Here is a 23,408-nt window from a genome sequence, read left to right as displayed (position 1 = left end):
CTGGTGCTCTTTTTCGATTATCGGCCTGCATGGTTACCTGTGCTGATAAGCTCTCTGTGGTCACCTATGCTCTCCTGTGCTGGGCAAACAGGAAATAAAATTCAAATGTTCGCGGGGCTTTTCCTGTCTACCTGGCCAGTGCATCTGAGTTCAGATTGCTGTCCAGAGCGGTCGCAATGGTGCACTGTGGGATAGCTCCCGGAGGTCAATACCATCGAATTGCGGCCACACTAACCCTAATTCGAAATGACAATATCGATTTCTGAGCTACTCTGCTCGTCAGGGAGGAGTACAGAAATCGATTTTAAGAGCCTTTTATTTCGAAATAAATGGCTTTGTTGTGTGGACGGGTGCAGGGTTAATTCGATTTAATGCTGCTAAATTCGAATTAAACTCATAGTGTAGACCAGGCCCCAGTGTCATCCGCGAACTTGCTGAGGGTGCAATCCATCCCATTCTCTAGATCATTAATGAAGATGTTGAACAAAACCGCCCCCAGGACAGACCCCTGGGGCACTCCTCTTGATCCCATCTGCCAATTAGACATCGAGCCATTGGTCACTACCTGTTGAGCCTGACGATCTAGCGGGCTTTCTATCCACCTTATAGTCCATTCATCCAATCCATCCTTTTTTAACTTGCTGGCAAGAATACTGTGGGAGACCGTATCAAAAGCTTTGCTAAAGTCAAGGTATATCATGTCCACCGCTTTCTCCATAGCCACAGAGCCAGTTATTTCATCATAGAATGCAATCAGGTTGGTCAGGCATGACTTGCCCTTGGTGAATCCATGTTGACTGTTCCTGATCATTTTCCTCTCCTCCAAGAGCTTCAAAATGGATTCCTTTAGGACCTGCTCCATGATTTTTCCAGGGACCGAGGTGAGGCTGACCTGTCCGTAGTTCCCCAGATTCTCCTTCTTCACTTTTTTTAAGATGAGCACTATTTTTTGCCTCTTTCCAATCATCAGGGACCTCCCCTGATAGCCATGAGTTTTCAAAGATAATGGCTCTGCAGTCACATCAGCCAGCTCCCTCAGCACCCTCGGATGCACTAGATCCGGACCCATGGACTTGTGCATGTCCAGCTTTTCTAAATAGTCCTTAACCTGTTCTTTTACCACTGAGGGCTGCTCACCTCCTCCCCATACTATGCTGTCCAGTGGAGCAGTCTGGGAGCTGACCTTGTCTGTGAAGACCGAGGCAAAAAAAAGCATTGAGTACTTCAGCTTTTTCCACATGATCTGTCACTAGTTTGCCTCGCCTATTCAGTAAGAGTCCCACACTTTCCCTGACCATCTTCTTGTTGCTAACATACCTGTAGAAACCCACCTTGTTACCCTTCAGACCCCTTGCTAGCTGCAACTCCAGTTATGCTTTGGCCTTCCTGATTATACCCCTGCATGCTTGAGCAATATTTTTATATTCCTTCCTAGTCATCTGTCCAAGTTTCCACTTGTAAGCTTCCTTTTTGTGTTTAATATCACCGAAGATTTCTCTGTTAAGCCAAGCTGGTCGCCTGCCATATTTGCTATTCTTTCTGCACGTTGGGCTGGTTTGTTCCTGCGCCCTCAGTAAGGCTTCTTTAAAATACAGCCAGCTGTCCTGGACTCCTTTCCCCCTTATATTAGCCTCCCAGGGAATCCTGCCCATCAGTTCCCCGGAGGAGCCAAAGTCTGGTTTTCTGAAGTCCAGGGTCCATATTCTGCTGTTATCCTTTCTTCCTTTTGTCAGGATCCTGAACTTGACCAGCTCAGGGTCACCGTTGCCCAGGTTGCCACCCACTTCTACTTCCCCTACCAATTCTTCCCTGTTTGTGAGCAGCAGGTCAAGAGGAGCATGGCCCCTCGTTGGTTCCTTCAGCACTTGCACCAAGAAGTTGTCCCCAACACTCTCCAAAAAACTTCCTGGGTTGTCAGTGCACTGCTGTATTTCTCTCCCAGCAGATGTCAGGGTGATTGAAGTCCCTCATGAGAACCAGGGCCTGTGATCTGGAAACTTCTCTTAGTTGTCCGAGGAAAACCTCGTCTACCTCATCCTCCTGGTCTGGTGGTCTATAGCAGATGCCCACCACAACATCACTTTTGTTGCTCTTGTCTCTAAACATAACCCAAAGACTCTCAACAGGCTTTTCTCCAGTTTCATGCTGGTGTATTTACAGATGCACTTATAGCTTCTAAACTGTGTTTCGTCCAGCCTGTGACTCGCCATCATGGCTGCCACATCTCTTACCCCATTCTTCCTTCCTGGTTCTGCCCTAATCTGATTGCAGTTCTCCAATGTGCTGTCCTGTTTACGTGAATACTAATTAAAGTTGTAGGCTAGGAATAGTAATCACTGTGCCCTATTTAGGGGTGAAGCTGTTCTCTATAGGGAAGAGTCACTGCTGTATTATAACATATTCTGTTACTATGCTATTTTCAAGAATTATTACAGATTACAGAAGGCCAGTGGTAGAACTAGTTTTGTGAGTAAATATTTTAAAATAGACTAAATAGAGCAAAGTAAATTGCCATCCTGATTGCCTCAAAACAACTTTTAGCTGCTTTTATTATAGATTTCAAAGGACTAAAGCAAATTCAAACTATAAATTAGTCAGTGGTGGTGTAAAGGGCACATCTGTTTAGATTGCACAATAAAAGGTGAAACAATATTATTGTGAATTGATTTATGCTATTAGACATCTGCTGTATCAAATTAAATATTATTTTTTGTAGCAGTACAAACAATATAATAATTTATTCTCTGTTGCTGTTTGATTATCTGTAGTGAATCAGACACAAAGAACATCACTCTTAACTCTCTCCAATATTAACACCTTTCTTCTTATTTCTTAATGTTTAAATGTATTCTCTGAAAATTCTACAAGGATATACTTTACTTTAATCTTTTCACACTAGCATGATTTTAACATTGCAAGTAGGTGTTAAGTGTCCAGAGTATAGTGTGGAAGTATAACACAACTAGCTATTGAATTTTAGATCAATATAGATTTTAAATATTTTTCAGTATTGGACCCTGTTAAATAAAGGATTCAAATGGTTCTGCGATTTACATCTCCTGTTGTAAAGCAAGTATGTTAAGAATATTGGAAAAGTCTTTGTGCATATGAAATACTTTGTACTCTTACAGCATCTTGCTTCTGAAAATAAAATGCATTTTATAGAAATTAAAAAATTAAGCCCCTTAATATCCTTGCAAGATAGGAAAATATTATCCCCATTTTACAACTAGGGAAATAGAAGCAGAGATGAGTTAAGGTTGGGATTTTTAAAGTGACCTAAAAGAGGACAGTGCTCAATATCCATGGAAATTGAATTTTATTTCTTTTAGGTCCCTTTGAAAATTGCTGCCTTAATCTAATTGACTTGTCCAAAGAAGTCAGACAGTAGCAGATCCAGGAAAGTCTTTTTCATCTGAGTCCTGTGCATAAACTGCAGATGATCCTTTTTCCACCTGCAAGATGATGACACTGCTGTCTTCTTAGAGGAGGGTGTTAACTGGAGGCACTGACTATGCTCTTAACAATGTAGTGGCTAACTCCAGAATGGTCCTAGCTGTTGTCAAGTAAGCCGCCTAAACAGAAGAGTTTTTATGTATGAATCATTTAAATCATTGGCGAAGAAAGGAAATAATGGACTCTCCAATTGAGACTTTTTCAGTTGTACAGAATGCTTGGGGAATGGAATTTCTCTGGTGGTTAAGATGCTTGTAGAGTGTAGTAATATGACCAGGCAAAAATAATTTTTAGGATTGAGAGTAAGCCATGGACATAGCTATATTATTAAACTACTCCTATTTCATTTTCATTATTCCTACATCTAAGAAATACATATTCTGCTTCCTAAGGAGTCTCTAATCTCACTATGGTATACAAGGAAATGAAATAAGAATTCTGGCAAGGAATACTGGAGTGCATTAGTAATTTATGCCCTGGATAAAGCAAAAATGCTATTTTAACTCAAATCCAGTAAACTTTTGAGCTACAAAATTTTTTAAAGGAATTTTATAATCCATAACATTTTAATGTCATTGACAAATTTTGAAATTGGCTCTTGATTATATGGGGGTCTCTATTGTATTTTATTTTAATAAAAATAGAAATCCACTCGCAAGTTTCATTCAGACCATTGTAGGATTTGTCTGTCCTGATGTGTAAATGTAATAGTTTACACTGTGATATTTATCACAGCATAAGCTACAGTGTTGTTACTTGTAAATTTGTTGAATGGGGGAAAGTTTCATGCTGTGATTTTTGTCTTTCTACAGGCTCAGCAGAAGGTTTGGGGAAAATAATTCAGAGGTTTCCTCAGAAGGATTGGGATGACACTCCCTTTCCACAGGGAATAGAGTTGGTAAGTTCATATTAACTTGTATTTTATAAACTTCTTAGAGAAGGAGCCGGAAAATGTAGTTCCCTGGGTGCATTCATCTAGCCTGACATGGTATTGAACAAGATCATGTTAGTGGGATGTAGATAATGTCTTTGAGATTCGTTTTCGGTTAGCAGAAGATACAGGAAAAAATATTCTTTCCGTTCACAGATGTAACTGAAATGTAAGAAGTAGAAAAATGATTTCTAAATATGGTTGCTTGAAAGTTTAAAACAATTTAAAAAAAAATAGTTGGAAAATTTAATAAGAAATGTCAGTATTTTTTTTGGTAAAATGAATGTGTGTCTAATATGCAGAATAAAATATGAATAATTTTAGATTTAATTTTCATCTTTAACCATTGCAGAACATTGTTGTTTTTATGTATGAAAAAGAATTATGAAAAGAGGTTCATTCAGTAATAAAAATACAAATTTAGGATGTACAATGTAACTGTGCAGGGAGATCTTATTAACAAATTATTACTAAAATGTAACAAAAACTTATTAGTAAGATATATGTCTGACTGCATTTCTATGGTGGCTGAACAAACATGGCATGCTGTTATCTGGTACAACTGCATGACTTGTCTTGTGATAGTGCTTACCAGTACAAACTTTTTTTTACCCTTTAATATCTACTGCTGATAGAAGTTATTTGTTAATTTAAAATTCAGTACATACATGCAATTGAAATCCAGACTTAAACATACTGAGTTGCTTTAAGAGCTACAGATAGACGATTACACAAGTATTTGTGTGGGTTTTTTAGGGGAGATGGCGAGTTAGATTATTTGATAAATGTATTATGATTTTGTTGGAGCTAGAGCATACGCTGAAAGCAAGTTATCCATGGAATTTTGTTGTGGAACAGAAAAGAGAATTTTTTGCGGTCATGATGGTATGAAACATTGGTATCTATTCAATAACATTTAAGACTGGTGCATTATAAAGTGCTTAAGGAAGTTTAATAGATGAACTATAGCTTGAGATAAAATAATGGATATATTTGTCCAAGCAATCTCTCTCCTTCCTCCCCTCCCTAGCCCTTCACCAGAATAAAAACTATATTCTATCATGAGAAATTTTAGGAGAGTAAGAAATGCATATTCTGGAATATCATAGGCTGAAATATGAGCTTTCTAACCAAATTTGAAATAGATATGAAAATGCTCAGTCATAGAGAAGCAAGGCTGTAATATCTTTCCATGTGTGCAAAAGTCTAAAATTAATGGTTTTATGTTGTTTTCATTGTGTTGAAAATTTCCCTGTAAAGCAATCCAAATGATATTCTGTAAATTGGTTGTTAGAGTAGTAGTATAATTTCTGTCTCTTCTCTGATTCTTGGACTACAGTCTCTTTTCTATTATTAGCATCACATGTCCCCCAAATCACTTTCTCTTAGTCTCTATGCATATCTCCTGGAATACCAATAGCAGGCAGTTGCAGCAAAGTTGTCTTCTCTCTTTTCTTTCCACTCAGCATTAGTTATAAAATATCAATGAAATAGTAATACATCTGCTCGGAATTTGAACTGCTAACTTCATTAACATTGTACTAACTCTGTTCTAGCCATTCACATGTTGAAAAATGTTAAGATTCCCCCTCCCCCCCGATCAGTTTGTTTAACACCTCATGCATTATACTGCAGTATGTGCAGAACCTGGCTAAGAGACGGCAGCACAAGGATGATTGTGAGGAGGACATGGACACAGACGTTCCTGAAAGCACGGGATGTGGCAATTGGGACATCAGGGCAGCAGTGGGGCTGGTTGATACAGTGGAATGCCAATTCTGGGCCTGGCAAACAAGCACAGACTGGTGGGACCGCATAGTGTTGCAGGTATGGGATGATTCCCAGTGGCTGTGAAACTTTCGCATGCGTGAGGTCACTTTCCTGGAACTCTGTGAGTTGCTTTCCCCCAGTCTGAAGCGTAGGAATACCAAGATGAGAGCTGCCCTGACAGTTGAGAAGCAAGTGGCGATAGCCCTGTGGAAGCTTGCAACGCCTGACTGCTACCGGTCAGTCAGGAATCAATTTGGAGCGGGCAGATCTACTGTGGGGACTGCTGTGATTCAAGTAGCCAATGCAATCACTGACGTTCTGCTATCAAGGATAGTGACTCTGGGAAATGTGCAGGTCATAGTGGATGGCTTTGCTGCAATGGGTTTCCCTAACTGTGGTGGGGCAATAGATGGAACGCATATCCCTATCTTGGCACCCGACCACCTTGCCAACCAGTACATAAACCGCAAGGGGTACTTCTCAATGGTGCTGCAAGCACTGGTGGATCACAAGGGATGTTTCACCGACATCAACATGGGATGGCCGGGAAAGGTGCATGACGCTCGCATCTTTAGGAACTCCGGGCTGTTTGAGCAGCTGCAAGAAGGGACTTACTTCCCAGACCAGAAAATTACTGTTGGGGATGTTGAAATGCCAATAGTTATCCTTGGAGACCCAGCCTACCCCTTGCTCCCATGGCTCATGAAGCCATACACAGGCAACCTGGACAGTAGTAAGGAACAGTTCATCGATAGGCTGAGCAAGTGTAGAATGGTGGTAGAATGTGCCTTTGGACATTTAAAAACTCGCTGGTGCTGTTTGCTGACTAGGTTAGACCTCAGCACAACCAATATTCCCATTGTTATTACTGCTTGCTGTGTGCTTCATAATATCTGTGAGAGTAAGGGGGAGATGTTTATGGCGCGGAGATTGAGGCAAATCGCCTGGCGATTAGAAGAGCACAGATAGGCGCACTGCGCATCAGAGAGGCTTTGAAAACCAGTTTCATGACTGGCGAGGCTACGGTGTGACAGTTGCGTGTGTTTCTCCTTGATGCAAACCCGCCCCCTTTGTTGATTTTAATTCCCTGTAAGCCAACCACCCTCCCCCCTTCGATCACAGCTGGCAAAGGAAATAAAGTCACTATTGTTTTGAAACCATGCATTCTTTCGTTATTAATTTTTTTTAAAAAAGGGAGATAACCAATAAGGTAGCCCGGGTGGGGTGGGGTGGGAGAGCAGGGGAGGAGGGAAGGACAAGGCCACATTGCTTATTGTAGCCACACTACAAATCAAAACTGTTTGAATGACAGCTTTCCGTTGCTTGGGCCATCCTCTGGAGTGGAGTGGCTGGGTGCCCGGAGCCTGCCCCCCCCGTGTTCTTGGGTGTCTGGATGAGGAGGATATGGAACTTGGGGAGGAGGGCAGGTGGTTGTACAGTTGATGCAGCGGCAGTCTGTGCTCTTGTTGGCTTTCCTGCAGCTCCACCAGATGCCTGAGCATGTCCGTTTGCTCCCCCATTAGCCTCAGCATTGCATCCTGCCTCTTCTCATCGCGGTCACTTAATGCTTTCCTGGACTCTGCCACTGAATGCCTCCATGCATTCAGCTGTGCCCTATCAGTGCGGGAGGACTGCATGAGCTCGGAAAACATGTCATCGCGAGTGCGTTTTTTTTCCGCCTTCTAATCTGCGATAACCTCAGGGACAGAGATGATAGGGGGAGCATAGAATCATTTGTACCTGCGGGGGGATAAAAACAGAGAGTAAAATTTAAGGTGGTACATTCTGAGAACAAAAGGGAGACTCTTTCATAGTGAATCAAGCAATTCACAGCAGACAGCACATGTGCTTTAGGTACAAGGTCGCATTTTGCCTTTTATATTGAGCGCCTGCTGGTATGGTGACACATCACACACGGCTGGGCAACAGAATTCGGTTTCCAGGCAGCCATGGTAAGCCAAAGGGTATGCGGGTTTGGCTTCTAACGCCTTCATAACATGTGGGAATGTTTTCAAACTGCAGCATCCTTCTTTCCCATAGCAAGCAATGCCGGCTGGGTTTGCCATTTAAAAGGAGGGGCTGCAGTTTTCGGGTGGATGTGCAGCACACACCTCCCGCCACCCCTCCGCGTGGCTATTTGGGATGATCCCTTTACCCCTCCCCCCGCCGCGTGGCTATTCTCAGGGATGAACCCTTTTCACCAAGCGCAAACAGCCCAGCATGAATGGGGTCCTTTTACTGTTCCCTTACAAAAATTCCCTTATTTCAACCAGGTGACCATGAATGAGGCTAACAGATATAGACTGAATGTTGCTTGAATGTGACCAAACCCAGGACCATTCGCTGCCATGCTTGGTGCTGCAGTGATTCCAGACTACTTGCTACTGGTTTGGTGTGGTAAAGTATCCTACCGTGGAGGACGAAATAAGGCAGCCCTCCCCAGAAACCTTCTGCAAAGGCTTTCAGAGTCCCTCCAGGAGAGCCTCATGGAGATGTCCCTGGAGGATTCCCGCTCCATCCCCAGACACGTTAACAGACTTTTCCAGTAGCTGTACTGGCCGTGAATGCATCCCAAGTCTTCAGGGCAAATCAAACATTAAACATTGTTGCTTTTAAACCCTGTATTGTAGTTACAAATGTGCACTCACCAGAGGTGCCTTCTCCGGCTTCAGGGTCGGAGATCCCACCTTGGGAGGGTATTGGCTCCAGGGTGATGAAAAGGTCCTGGCTGCCGGGGAGAATGGATTCACCACTTGCCTGCTGCGCATTCTCCTCCTCTTCCTCATCCACAAAATCATCCTCCGTGTTGCGTGAGACTCCCCCCTTGCAAGTGTCCATGGACAGTGGTGGGGTAGTGGTAGAATCCCCCCCTAGAATGTCATGCAGCTGATCATAGAAGCGGCATGAATGGGACTCTGACCCAGAGTGATTGTTTGCCTTCTTTGTCTTTTGTTAGGCTTGCCTGAGCTCCTTGACTTTCACGCGGCACTGCTGAATATTCTTGTTGTAGCGTCTGTCCATCATGTCCTGTGCGATTTTGGCATATATATTAGCATTTCTTCTTTTTGATCGGAGTTCTGCGTGCACAGATTCTTCTCCCTATACAGCAATCAGATCCAGTGTCTCCCGTTCGCTCCATGCTGTAGCTCGTTTGCTATTCTGGGGGGACTGCATGGTCACCTGTGCTGCTGAGCTCGCCACGCTGACCAAACAGGAAATGAAATTCAAAAGTTCCTGGAGCTTTTCCTGTGTACCTGGCTTGTGCATTGGAGTTGAAAGTGCTGTCCAGAGCGGTCACATTGGAGCACTCTGGGATAGCTCCTGGAGGCCAATAACGTCGATTTGTGTCCGCATTACCCCAAATTCGACCCAGCAAGGTTGATTTTAGCGCTGCTCTCCTTACCGCGGAGGAGTACAGAAGTCGATTTTAAGAGCCCTTTAGGTCGACGGAACGGGGTTGCTTGTGTAGACGCATTCATTATAAAATTGACCTAACTTGGCTAAATTCGACCTAACCCTGTTGTGTACACCAGGGCTAAGAACCACCATTGACTATTCCTTATTTTACCAATATAGCTACAGCCGGCACCATTGTAACATGCTGCTTTTGAGATCATGTTAATACAACTAAGAAAATGTTTTCCTTGGTTCATTGGTGATAGTCAAGAGCACTTAGTCTCAATGGTCTGTTTCTGCATTGTGTCAAATTTAAGTATCTTTCAGTGGTGTAACTATAACTCACTGATTTTGAATATAGTAGACGATATTCTCTGAGAACATATTTTCTGTGTCTTGTAAAAGTCTCACTGCCAGAAAAACATTTTCATAGGTGTGATCCAAGAATCTAGTCTAATGATTACTTGGCTTGAGCATAAATTGTATTGAATTCATGAGAATACAATACAGTAAAAACAGTCCAGTCTGCAAACACAGTACATGTGAAAAAAAGACTTCTCATGTAAATCAGATTTTTATAGTTCTCAACATTTGAAAATTTTCTAGGGACAATTCTGCAGTCTGTCTTGGCCATTATTTAAATAGGTAGTCAGCTGCTGGAGGGTCATGAGTGCTGCTGGTGATTTTGGGTTATTTTAATATGGATAATTTATTTATTCAGGACCTCAAAAGATATTTGGAGTTTAGATAAATGTCCAGAAGTCTGAAAACTTCTCCAAATTTTTGGAAGCCCTTTATGAGGCTCAGCATTCTTCCATCCTTCACAAAATGCTTTATTTCAACTTTCTCTCTCTACTTGTAGCTGTCTTCTTGGGGTGAGGACTTCATTGGTGTGTTAGGGTGATAACGTGAGGTTCCCCTTTTGAAGAGTATAGGGCTCTTTCTCTTTCATCTGACATAATGAAGGGGGGAATGATGTAGGGCTTTTCTCCTCCTCTTCCCACTTTTTTCTTCCCTCTGTAGACATTCCCACTGTTTTCTGCTTTCTGAAATTCTCCCATTTCTCTCTTCTCCCCCCTCTCATCTTTGCTTTCCATTTGTCTGTTTTTTCTGTTTTGATGCTGTTCCGTCATTGCCCTGCTCAGAGAATGTTGATGCCCCTGATGTGGCTATGTTGACTCTGGCTGACTCTGCTCTTCTCCCTCCCCTGCCTTAGCTGCTCCACTAATGTCTGGGTATGGAGAGTGGCTGAGGCAGGGAGGAGTATGCATTCAACCATAGACTTTCTACTTACTCTGCATAGTGACTGCATAGTGATCAACCTTTTTTCCTCCTCTTATCTTTTTCTTTTTAAATAAATCCTTAGACAATCCAAGATTCTTGTTGGGAATGAAACATCTAGGACTGAAAATATAATTTCAGGGAAGTCTTGGCCAAAAGAGGTTAGATAGCAAGTGTGGAATAGTGACAAGCAAATACATTTTCCTTTGCATTTATTGCAGGAATTGTTACTGACATAACTGACAGATGAGAGAAGCGTGGAAATTTCAGAAGTCTGTTATATTGAGAGGTGCAGATGCTATAGGCAAAGGGATTATTCATAAGCATGTGTATCTTTTAAATGTTATATGTATCCTTGTGAGCTAGGGATTGTATTCTAGCTCCATGGGGGGAAGGTTACCTAGTTTCCCCCAACAGCTAAAATCATTGGTGAATCCCTGCAAATTCCTGGACAGATAAACAATTCAAAAGCAGTACCACCCCCTAGGAGAATTGCATATACGGGTTCAGATAGGGTTCAAAAGGCTAAGAGACAAAGAAAGGGTGTTTGGTATAATGGGTCATCACAAACTGACTCAGAGTCCCTCATGATCCAGAAACTGACATGAGATTGTAACCCAAGAGGCCAAAAACCCTGCTGGAAGGGTTTGAAGCACCTGGAAGCTGCCAGTGTCTCTCTGTGGAAGATGGGCGACACTTGGTAAGCTTAGCAACCAGGTAGAATGTTTATTGTTTTATTATATGTTTTCTTTGTAATGCTTTTGTATTAAATAAATGTACTGTGCTTTGTGAAATCTGGTAACCACTGTCATAGCCTTGGGAGAGAACAGAATAGCAGGTTCTAGATATTGAGGTCATACCTTTTGGGATAGTCACAGTGAATTGCAGGGGGACTACAAGCCTAAATCCCTGCTCTGGAAGAAGGGGGATGCAAATTTCTGCTCACAGAGAGGTGATGGCTTGAGGCCAGAGACCTCTAAACATAAACTATGCAAGGGGTCAGAGGTGCATTTAGTCCTGGAACTGTGACAGTAATGGAAAAAGTATAGGCTGGATTAATTAGGTAAGTAGTTATGGGTTTAGAAATATTCTGTTTAGGGTAGAATGAAAAGTGTTTTGCCTGTAGATACTAGACATTGTAGCTTGATCTGGTAATTTGGGAATTACAAGGTAGCCTGATTTTTGTAGCAGTAAAACTCTTGAAAATGTCTCATTTGGGTTTGTCACTTTTATAAAATTGTCTGATAGGGAAAGCTTGTGTCTCACAATGTGATGTTGCAGTGTGACAATGTGGGTTCTGAAAGTTTTAAGGATTTGTTGATGTAACTAGGGTGGATGACAACTCTAATCTTTTCAAAGTGTTTATGCATGGAAATAATTTTTTTTGTATGTTTTGGAAAAAAACCTAAAAGAAAAGCTGATATACAATTCTTTTTATTGTGACATAATATAGTCCCCTCTTCACTAGCCTATTAAATGAAGTAGTTAAATGAAAGAAATAGTGAATAGAACATCGAGCATTTGTATAGAGGCTTGAGCAAAAAGGCTACAAATCAGGGGAACTGAGTTATTTTCCTAACTGTCCCATTAATTTGCTGTGTGATCTTTGGTGAGATGCTTAACTTTTTTGTGCATAAGTTTCTCCCATCTGGAAAACAGAAAATTGCTTGCTCAGTTTTGTAAAGAACTTAAACATCTGTGTGTGAAAAGTGCTGTATAAGTACAAAAGTGTATATAAAGAAAATAAAAGTTAGGCATATGACAATGACATATGAGAAGAGCTAAGCTTGAAAAAGATTACCTGTTCTGAAGGCTAAGATAAATGAGAAGTGATTGGCTTTTTACTGGAACACCTTTTGCACAACCATACTTGGGAGTCCATTGAAAGAGAAAGGCAAGTTAACTTGTATCTTGGTTATTATAGCCATCTTCAGGCTTCTGATCTTTAAGTTGGCATTTAAGTGATGGAAATATTTCTGCTTTTTACTATCTAATGTTGCTGTAGCACCCAGAGGGCACAGTCAGGATTGGGATACATTATGGTCCATCCAAAAAGTTTATATAATATGAAGTATAATGATATTTATATTTTACTGAGGAAAATTAGTGAGACTTCTGTCAGGCTTTCAGGAGAAAAAGACAAGGATTGCTAAAACACTTTAAAACACAGACACATGCACAGCCATAGACACAGACACATCCAAAGCCCTACATACAGGGAAGAGAGAAGGCCAGGTTTGTTGCACCTCCTCATATTTTAATACAGATGCTCCCTGACTTATGCAAGCGTTCCGTAACTCGGATTTTGCGTAAGTCGGAAACGTATCTCCAACTATTACACCAAAAAAACCCCCAAAACAAAACAAAGCCCTCCTATTTCTAGTTTACGGAACTTTTTCCGTAAGCTCGGATTTGCGTACATCGGGTTTACGTAACACAGGGAGCGTCTGTAGTGGCCATGACCTAGCTGTATGGATGCTCCTGTTTCTATTTGTGTATTGGAGGAAGGGAAGGTTCCTCCCTCCCCCCCTCGAAGTCCTCTGAATTGTCTCCATAGGCAATGCCTTTTCTTTTTAAATTTGATCATGAAACCAAGATTTGGCCTTAAGTCAACAAACACTATATTCTGGCTAGTCTTTTGATGTATACCTAATAATAATAATAATAATAATAATAAAGTAAAAATGGAGTATATGTATTGTACTTTAACACACCAGCTTTGGTAAATTAAGTGGTGGTAATTGTTTGATGAAAGGTTAGTTGATATTTAAAGAGTTCTACTAGAAGAAATTTTATTTAATATGAAGCATTTCTGTGTAATTTTCTGCTTAATTAATGAAGAATAACGAAACATAGTACTGGGTTCTGTTCTTTTTACCCGAGTAAAAAAGGTATGTTTCCGTTTTTAAATATCACCGTTGTTCAACAAAGGAAAATTCAGTTGATAGTATTTAGAAATAAATAAAATGGAAAAATAAACTAGGCTTGGCACAATCACTCTTCTTTGAACTCATTATAGTTATTTTTGTCAGGTTTTTTTTAACATAATAGGCCAATGAGATACCCACAGACAGACACACAAATTAATCAGAGTTAATTTTAGTGACAGACACACAAAATACAAGAATAATATTGCAAAGTCATTCTGTGGCCTTCTTTAATGTTACATGATAATAAACCTGGAGATGCATAAATGCAATACATTGTAACTTTTTGCTTTTGTTTACTCCATTGCTTTGATTTAGATTTTATACTATATTATTTCCCATTGTCATCTACTCATTGAAAGAGAAAATATATTGTTTTTGGAAAAAATACATTTTGTTTGTGAGAAGTAACCAAGACACTACATTTTTTTTAAATGATGTGATGTAGGTATGTTTTGGAGAGACATATCGTTTTGAAAAATACATTGGTTTTAGTTTTTTTTATTATTTTGGAGCACTGCCTTTCTCCCATGGCTATTCTTTAAGTGGTTCCTTTGAGTAACTTCTAATCACTGAAATGCAGTCCAGCTTCCTAATCCGTATTGTATGATCCACTGAAATACAAGCCTAGACATTTGAGTTAAAAATGTTTCTCATAGTGTAATATTATGTTAGCGTACTGAAGAAAATGGGGAATACGTATATTAGTGTTTTAAATACTATAAATATTAGGTTGAGTAGTACTAGAGTATTTTTTCCTCCAAAAACCATTAATTGCTTGGAAATTCTAAAGGATTTGGGTTTTTGTTTTTGAACTGTTTCTAAAGAAACAATGTCATCTCTACCTGGACGCTAGTGACCATCTGTAAGATAAGTACTTGAACTTTTCTTCTTAAATCAGCCAATTTTCTTTTTAAAAATATGCCTTTGTATATATGCTTATCAGTGTCTCTCCTGACCTTTTATCTTGAACACTGAACACATTGATGGATGATGGCTTTGATCAAAAAACACAGCACAGGTTTTGCACAAGGGATTCTACAGAGGCACTAAATTCACAAAAGCAATTGAAGGAGGAGTTTTCAAAGAATTGACAGATTACAGGCTGATAACTCTACTAATGCAGCATCAGAAGAAATTTGACTTCATTTAATTAACAATGAAGAATGGGAACCACAAAGCCATCCTCCTGCTCAATACAAATTTGGGATAATTATGGTAGTTGATTGAAAATGTAGAGATACAACCTTCCTGAGTCCTCAGTCAAGTGTCTTTGAGGTTGATGATTATGGAAGAATTTTGAATTTCTACAATGCTCTTTAGTAGGGTTGCCGATTTCGGTTGGATGTATTCCTGGAGATTTCATCACATGACCTAATCTTTAATTTAAGATGAATCTTTAATTCCTGAAGACTCCAGGTCAATCCTGGAGGGATGGTAACCCTACTCTTTAGGTGTGTGATTGCTGCTTCTTCCTTAACAAGGTTTAACTAATACGCTGAATATCCATCCATCAGTTTGGGATGATTACATTGGAGGAGGTCTCATCTTTTTAATTTTGTTTTTGTTGTCTGAACAAATGGCAAGGACTTCTTTGTCATAGTTTCCTCTGCACGGGATATACCTTAATTATTCCTAAACAAACCTTGTCTTAAGTCACTCTCTTGCCTCAGTACAAAGAGAGGGAATAGAATAATTTGAACTGGAAAGGTTGTCTGTTACTGAGCCAAACGGTAGGACTATATCTAATTTTGTCTCAAGAAATGGAGATTGTTACACTATTGTACTATTTATCACACCAAAAGTTTCCTTATTTTTAGGTAAATAAATATTACAGACAAAATAATGGCGCTATCTGATTTCTAATTATATTTGGAATTTTAGTTAAACTATTACAGTCAACAAACAGATTTAAAGGCACACTAGAATTCTCTACTAAATACACAGATTTCAATTAAAATATACAATAATAATTGAGGTATTTTCACATATTCATGCTACAAATGTTCTTTTTCTGGAGGAAAGCCTATGTAGTGCTTGAACAAAATGTTCTTTTTTTTTTCCAAACGATCCATTAAGCTAAACCATTTCAAGTTTGAACTTCCAAAATAAACTATAAAAACCAGCTATTCAGAGGTTGAATTAAGGACAACAGTTTAAACCGCTTTAAAGATCAGCTGAATTCTGATTGCCATCCAAACTTGGTAAATTAAAAATGTGAAACTTATTAGGATTGAAGAGTTAGAGCTATCGTGAAGATGACGTCTTTGGTACATCATCCAGGAAATTCAGGTTTGGGAACAATATTGTTTTTGCAGTTCTTGGGCTAGTGTAACATGTCAGCAGTGAAGAAGCAGCACTGGCAGTTCTTTGAAGGGAAAGGATAAGATTATGCTGTTTTAACATGTTTTGGTAACTATCTTGAGGGCAGCATTGATCTTGGAAAAACTGTCAGTAACTACACAACAGAAAATTGTACTACAATGTGTGAAGGAGATAAAAGATAAAAAGGATAGGACTATAGACAGGAAAATTGAAGAGAAGTAAGGGATGAATGATAACCTAGTTTTATGTATATACTTAATATAAATCAATTTTATATTATATCTTTAGCAAATAATATGAATTAGACTGTTGGTCAGTGGGAAAGGAATTATACCCTCACTTCCCCTCCGCCCATAATATTTTCCTTATCTTTGTACTTTATTTTGTACAGAACCTAAAATTAACTTTTTCTTGGCTATATTACAGCATTTTAGTACACATGGACAATGTAAATAGGGACCCTGCCCAAATTGGTTATATATGTTGTCTTTCATATACTGATAATTGAAACTGATTAAACTGTGCCCAAAAGTAATACCTGCAGAACTTTACTAGGTTTAATTCTTTCTATGCAAAAAGAAATGTGAAGATCTGAGTTAAGCTTGACATTCAATGTTTTATAGACAATCTAAATGACTTGGCCAGAAAATATATACTGCAGTGAATAATTGTGCTTTGTGCGAGAGATGAATTAGCTGATTTAACAGGTCTTTTTCATTCCTCTTTTTGGTATTTTATGAAACAAAGTAACAGAAATTTAAAGATGGGAAAGACCTATGGCTGTTTCATAAGAGGGTCCTAATACTTTGAGTTTGAAAATGTCTGTTAGGTCATCTTGTGTTACCAATAATATTTTTCCTTTTGCCTTGCCCAGTCTAGTTTTAAATGATGGACCAATATGTAAAGAATTGTGTAATAAGTTTACACTTTACTGAGCAAAAGGAACTATTCCAAGATCATTTGGAGAGCCACTCACTTAGGAAAGTTGGTGACACTAATTCAACCTTCATTTTCAGCTATTGTTGCCATCATAGTTTTACTAATTGGCACAAATTTGTTTGTTTAACCTTGTATCTTAATTTGCAATAGTTCATCATCCATCTCCTAGTCCATTAATATTGAAGCTTTGTCACCACCTTGAGTATGTTCCTTGTTTAAAAGATTTTACCAGTCTCTGCTAGAAAAAGGTTTGGACATTATACAGTGTCATTATGGTGTTGAGCTATGTATAAATATGATTGGAAAGTTTATTTAAATTGTTTCTACTTTTATGTATACTCTGTTTTTTTAAATGTACATTTAGTACATTTATATAGCAGATATATTGGACCAAATTCAACCAGGACTTGCACTCTGTGAAAACCGGTTGAAGTCAAAAGGGTTTGAGTTAAAAGCAGAATTTCTCTATCTGTGCAATGAATTATATGTTTTCTGGACCTGAAGAATGCATGAAAAAGGCCATGAAATCTCTGAGGAATGAATGATACATACCTCTGCTAAAATGTCCTATCAAGTGGATATTTTATATAGTAGATATATTGGACCAAATTCTAACCTAATTATGCTTCTGAAATCTCTCATGTTACTTATAAGGGAAATGGGGAAATTTCCCCTTCTTATTTACTCCCCCACACATCCACCTGAAGTGGTGCATGGAATTTAACCACACATACTGTTTGTAGTTGAATGTAGAAACTATAAAATGTGAACCCCCTGCAAATGATTGGGAAAACTCTTGAAAACCTCCCTTCCTGAATAATATATTCTGTGTACTTATTAAGAACGTTACTCACTACTACTAGCATGATAGTTTCTCCATTTGGCAAGCTATTTGTTTTGACATAACTGAAAACAAGGTATAGAATAAAAATCACCAATATTCTACATCTGAGTTGACTTTTTTCATTATTTCAAAGAGCAGTAAAAATTTTGCAGTGTTCTTTTCTGGTTTTCCAGACCCTCATTTGGACTGCTTATAAGGTAAAGTTGGAAATGCTTTTTATTTCAACACCTCAACATCAGCAGATCATCAACACAGTGCCTAGCAAAATTCCAGAGTGCTTTGCCTTTGGCTCGGACTATGACAAATGCATATTTTGTTTTTCTGTGTTATGAAACTTTAAAGCTTTCAAAATAAAACATAATACAGAGAGACTGTGCTAATCTTAAAAATAGGAAATTTACATTGGTCCAGTAAGAACTCAGTTCTGCAGATCACTGAAGCATGTGCTTAAGCTTCATGGACATGCAACTGCTTTGTTGAATAGGGATGGATTTAAGCACATACTTAAGTGCTTTGCTGAATCAGGGCCTCCAGTTTTGAAAAGAAGGATCCAGTCTGCACCCACATAAACCAAAGTCAGAGAGCTTCATGCCATTGCAAAGGAATATATTGCATTTTGCACACTTTAAAATGTCTTCAAAATGAAATTACATTTTAATATTTCTATCATCATCATCATCATCATCTGGCGTTTAGGGCAGTGATGAAGTCCTCCACTCCTGTCTGCTTCTGGCAAGTCTTTCAATGGTTCCCCAGCTGTGCCCCAGGTTTTTCAGCTCGGCTTCCACAGCTCTTCGCCATGTTGTTTTCAGTTGTTGGCAGAAAAAGAATAATCTAAGTAGATGATAACATTAGAAAATCTCATTCAACTCTCTTTGCTGATTTATTTTTTTAATTCTGGATGATGACTGGTATGTCCATGTGTGTGTGTGTAATTTATATTCAATTTATTTCCTTTAAAAAAATGATGTGACCACATGGCTATCTTGCAGCGTAAAAAACAAAAATCTTATTTACATTTGTATTGGGTACCTTTGATCAAATGCTGCTGTTACACTTGTGTAAATATGTTATTAGCTTCAGTGGAGTTACTCCCACAGGAGTGACTTGTGTTAAAATTTGACCCTCTAAATCTGTGGGACTGGCATCTGTTGTATAAATAAATAAAATAAATGATCACTGAAGCAATATAAAGCAGTTTAATATTAGGAAAGTTGCAAGACAACCAGCTGCCTGTTCTTGCTTGTAGAAAGAACTTTTAAAAGGAGAGTGTGTAGATAGGACGAGTTAGCTTTACTCATCTCTGCATATTTTTATCATTTATAAGCAGATTTTAACTCTGCTTCTTACCCTCCCAGATGGTGTCATTTGTTAGGGATCAAAGAAGGAGGCTTTGATGCCTAATGCTATACTGGGTATTCATTTTTGTCCTTGAGCTAACTCAGTTGAATTGCATGGCATCTGCATGACTAATTTGAGAAATGAATGAGAATTCACATAATGAGACAGTCACACATTGAAATAGGTGCTTATGCTAAATTTAATCTAGGTGCAGGTATACATGTGCACTGTAGGGAAAAATAAGTGGGTGTAACTATACTACAGTCATGGACTTGTAATTTGCAGTTAGATCAAGTATGTGCAAGTACAAAAATGCACGTGTTTCTAGACGAGTTCAATAATTTAGGTGATATCATTGTTTAATAAATGCCTTAAAAGGCAAAGCATTAATATATTACAACACTAGGAGGAATGCTGATGTGATATTGTAGACAGAAGAAAGAAGATTTAGTAGCAATTAACTTTCTAATTGGATTTATTTGAGCTAGGCCTTCTTTATGAACAAATTATTTTTACTGTAGTATATAAAACAAACATACATGTGGAGAACGTAATATATGTTTGGAAAAATAGTCTGTTTTCTGGTGCTGTTGTTCTGTTCTATAGCTATATTAGTAATTTTATTTATTACTTAGTTACTTGTAAGGTGTCCATCTTTAGCCCTAGATACTGTTCTACAGCCCCATCAACATTACATTTTGTTTGTGTGTAAAACAACATGCAAAGTCCCTGCCAGAAGGAGTTCATAATCTGGTTTAAGAACCTCACTAATTCACACTGACTGGGAGACCATTGTAAACCACTGAATTTTGCAAATTAGTGAGGGCATATCTTAAGAGGCACTGAACACCTTCCATGTACATTGATGTCAATAGGAGTTGCATGTGCTTAGCACTTCTCGAGACTTGATTAAGTGGCTTAAACCATAAATTAAGAAGTAATGCTACACAAAATGTACTTTGTTCTCTTGTTGTGTCAATTGTGGTTTAGTTTAAATCAGGGATTCTCAAACTGTGGGTCGGGACCCAAAAGTGGGCTGTGACCCACTTTTAATGTGGTCACCAGGGCTGGCATTAGACTTGCTGGGGCCCAGGGCTGAAGTTGGAGCCCAAGCCCACCACCTGGGGCTGAAGCCCGAGCCTTACTGCCTGAGGATGAAGCCGAAGCCCAAGAGCTTCAGGGCTCAGGTTACATATCATAGAATATCAGGGTTGGAAGGGACCTCAGGAGGTCATCTAGTCCAACCCCCTGCTCAAAGCAGGGCCAATCCCCAGACAGATTTTTGCCCCAGATCCCTAAGTGGCCCCCTCAAGGATTGAACTCACAACCCTAGGTTTAGCAGGCCAATGCTCAAACCACTGAGCTATCCCTTCCCCTGGTGTGGTGGGGCTTGGGCTTTGGGCCCCCAACCCCGGGCAGCAAGCTCAGGCTTCGGTCCCTATGCATGGGGTTGTGTAGTAATTTTTGTTGTCAGAAGGGGGTCACGGTGCAATGAAGTTTGAGAACCGCTGGTTTAAATTATTTAGGATATTTCATAATATACTATTAAATGTAGTGTATTAAGTAAATATACGGAAACATTTATGACCACTACAACATCTTTTAGAAGAGCGGTTCTCAACCAGAAGTCTGGGGCTCCCTGGGGGGCCGTGAGCAGGTTTCAGGGTGTCTTCCAAAATAAGCCAGAGAGGGGCCAGTGTTAGACTTGCTGGGGCCCAGGGCAGAAAGCCAAAGCCTGAGCAACTAAGCTTTGCGGGCCCCCTGTGGCATGGGGCTCTGGACAATTGTCCTGCTTGCTGCCCCCTAATGCCGGCCCTGGCTTTCAATCTACTGGATATGCAGAAAAACAGTTGTGGCACAGGTGGGCTGTGGAATTTTTATAGCATGTTGAGGGGGCCTCAGTAAGAAAAAGATTGAGAACCCCTGTTTTAGACCTTCCCTGAAAGATGAGGAAAAGCAACAATGTTTTTGTACAGATTATAAAGTGTGCACTTAAACAAAGTACAGATTAATGAGATTTTAATGTGTAATTGTGGTATATCTTATTTCCTATTGCATTCCTTTTTTCTTTTGTTTAACTTTGAAATATGAATAGACAGTACAAACTAGAAAAAGTCCCTTCACTTCTTTATGGGTTGCCTACTACTTATGGCATGTGTTCACTAGAAACAAGGTTCCAAAAGCAGCCAGGATATTTGTTTTAGAAATGATATAAAGGATTATAGTACTGTAAGGAACCAACATGATATTCTGAATTATGCAATAGCTCTACAGTTGTTTTCTAATGCTGATATTCAATCTTTTGCTTTAATGGCAGGGATCCTGTGCTTCAAATCAGGCAATGAAATAAACAAGCCTATAAACCATGTTGAACTGTAAAGACTATATTTTTACTACAGATTGGAAGAGAGTGTTAATCACGTTCTTATGCACCATTATGGCAGTTTATATCTCAGACTTTGAGAGTGCAAATTTAAATTGCAGTAAGGATTGCAATACAACTGTTGCTACAGATAACACCTAGCATTAAAAGAACTGAAAGAAAATGATTTTAAACTCTGAATTTACCATATGGACTGAATTCTTACTCTTGAGTCTGTTCCCCAGCACAGAACAGTCTGGAACTTCCCTAGTTATCAAAGATTTTTGGCCATTTGAGGTGCAGGCAGGCTAACCCCCTTAGGACCAACTTCAGGAGATACAAACTGAAGTGGTATCTCCTGGAGCCTGCACATGAGACTCCTTTCAGTTTGGCCTACATATTGGGTAGGAGTTGCCTTGAGGCAGATGCTTGATCCAGTATCTAAAGTTCAGCTTTGCGTCTCTGCTTTTAAAGTCTTAATGGCTTTAAACATTCATTGTTGCTCATGGAAGAAGGAACTTTAAAGTCTTAATGGCATTTTTTGAAAGATATATTTTTCTAGGTATATCACGTTGCTTGTTCTACATTGTTTTGTGTCTAACAACTGCAGTGACTCACTGCATCTCTGTTTTTGTCTGCAGCAGAAGGGAATAGTTGAATAAAGTATAACATATATCCTTTGTGTGCTAAGTAGTGAGCTGATGCATGAAATCAGATTGGAATCAACAATCGACACTCATCCACTGATGTCTTTCTGCATATCCAGGAGGAATGATCTTGTACCTCTTTCCTTCTGGACACATTTCCCTTTGGCTCTTAACAGTTGCTCCAATGTTTCCCACAACTTCACATCTTCCTGTTGTGGGTAGGCACTTCCCTGTTGTATAAAATTGCCTTATGCAGTCTGTGTGCTTGTTTTGTTTTGTTTTTTATTAGGAAAAGATTGGAAAATATGTGGGTTTGTGGAGACTCCTTGTGCTTTTTAGTTTCACAGGGTAAAAGTCCAGTAAATATGATATGCTGAGAGAAGGGATAATTTACCTATAGTTCTGCTTCTAATATCTTTCATAGACTCATAAATTTTAAAGCCAGTAGTTAATTTTTTTCAGCTAATCTTGTCCTAGCTCAGAATGAGAGTTACATTTAGAATCGGAGGAGCTCTGGAATGCTCTAGGAAAGGTCATTGAAGCATAAGCAGTGGGTCTCAGATTGGGGCTGCCTCCAAGGGCTAGAGATCTTTAAGAGCTTGGGAAGCTGCAGCCTGTCTTGTGTTAGGGAGCTGAGACCCAAGAGCAGGAATCCTGGTGATACGGGATCTTCAGAGAAGGAGTGTTACAAGTGAGCGATTATCCCTTCTCTATTTTTACAGTTCATTTGCCTTTGATTCTACATACTCTGATGGATTTGGAGCTAATACTGGTTATTGAGGTGGTTTTTGTATGACTGTATTGGTTTAACTCAATAGGGGTTTCTCTGGAATGCAGGCAGGAAGGAGGAGATGGCTGCAGATAGATAACCATCAACTGACTCACTTCAGAGTTGTAAGAGACAGTGTCAGAACCATTGTCTCTTAGGATTCTGGGTCAGCGCACCACTTCTGAAAGGTTGCCGACCCCTGCTCTATATACTGGTCACAAACACCTGAACATATGAACAACAGGTGTCTGAACCCAGTCGAAGCTGCAAGATAAGAACAGTTGATGTTCAGGGCAGTGTAGCCCAGGTCCTGGTCCGTCAGTGGGAGAAATGCAAAATTCCATCCTGGGATAAGCAAAGACAGGAGGCATGACAACCTCAGAGAACTTAGAAAGAGATAGAGGTATAGGAGGATACACA

The 23,408-nt window shown here is 39.5% G+C and overlaps 1 protein-coding gene across 1 annotated transcript in view; it reads left to right on the top strand.

The window, feature by feature from the left end:
* The window catches only part of SBF2 (SET binding factor 2), a 580,351-nt gene that overhangs the window by 119,543 nt on the left and 437,400 nt on the right, over nucleotides 1-23,408 (top strand). The window contains exon 2 of the mRNA XM_024196200.2: nucleotides 4,269-4,354. Coding sequence (XP_024051968.1) covers nucleotides 4,269-4,354 — 86 coding nt within the window. The remainder of the gene's footprint in view (nucleotides 1-4,268; nucleotides 4,355-23,408) is intronic.

Source organism: Terrapene carolina, unplaced genomic scaffold (assembly GCF_002925995.2).
Source record: "Terrapene carolina triunguis isolate 2854851 unplaced genomic scaffold, T_m_triunguis-2.0 Scaffold96, whole genome shotgun sequence".
Classification (NCBI taxonomy): Eukaryota; Metazoa; Chordata; order Testudines; family Emydidae; genus Terrapene; species Terrapene triunguis.
Note: the sequence above shows the minus strand (reverse complement) of the source record. Positions and strands in the feature narration are given on the sequence as shown.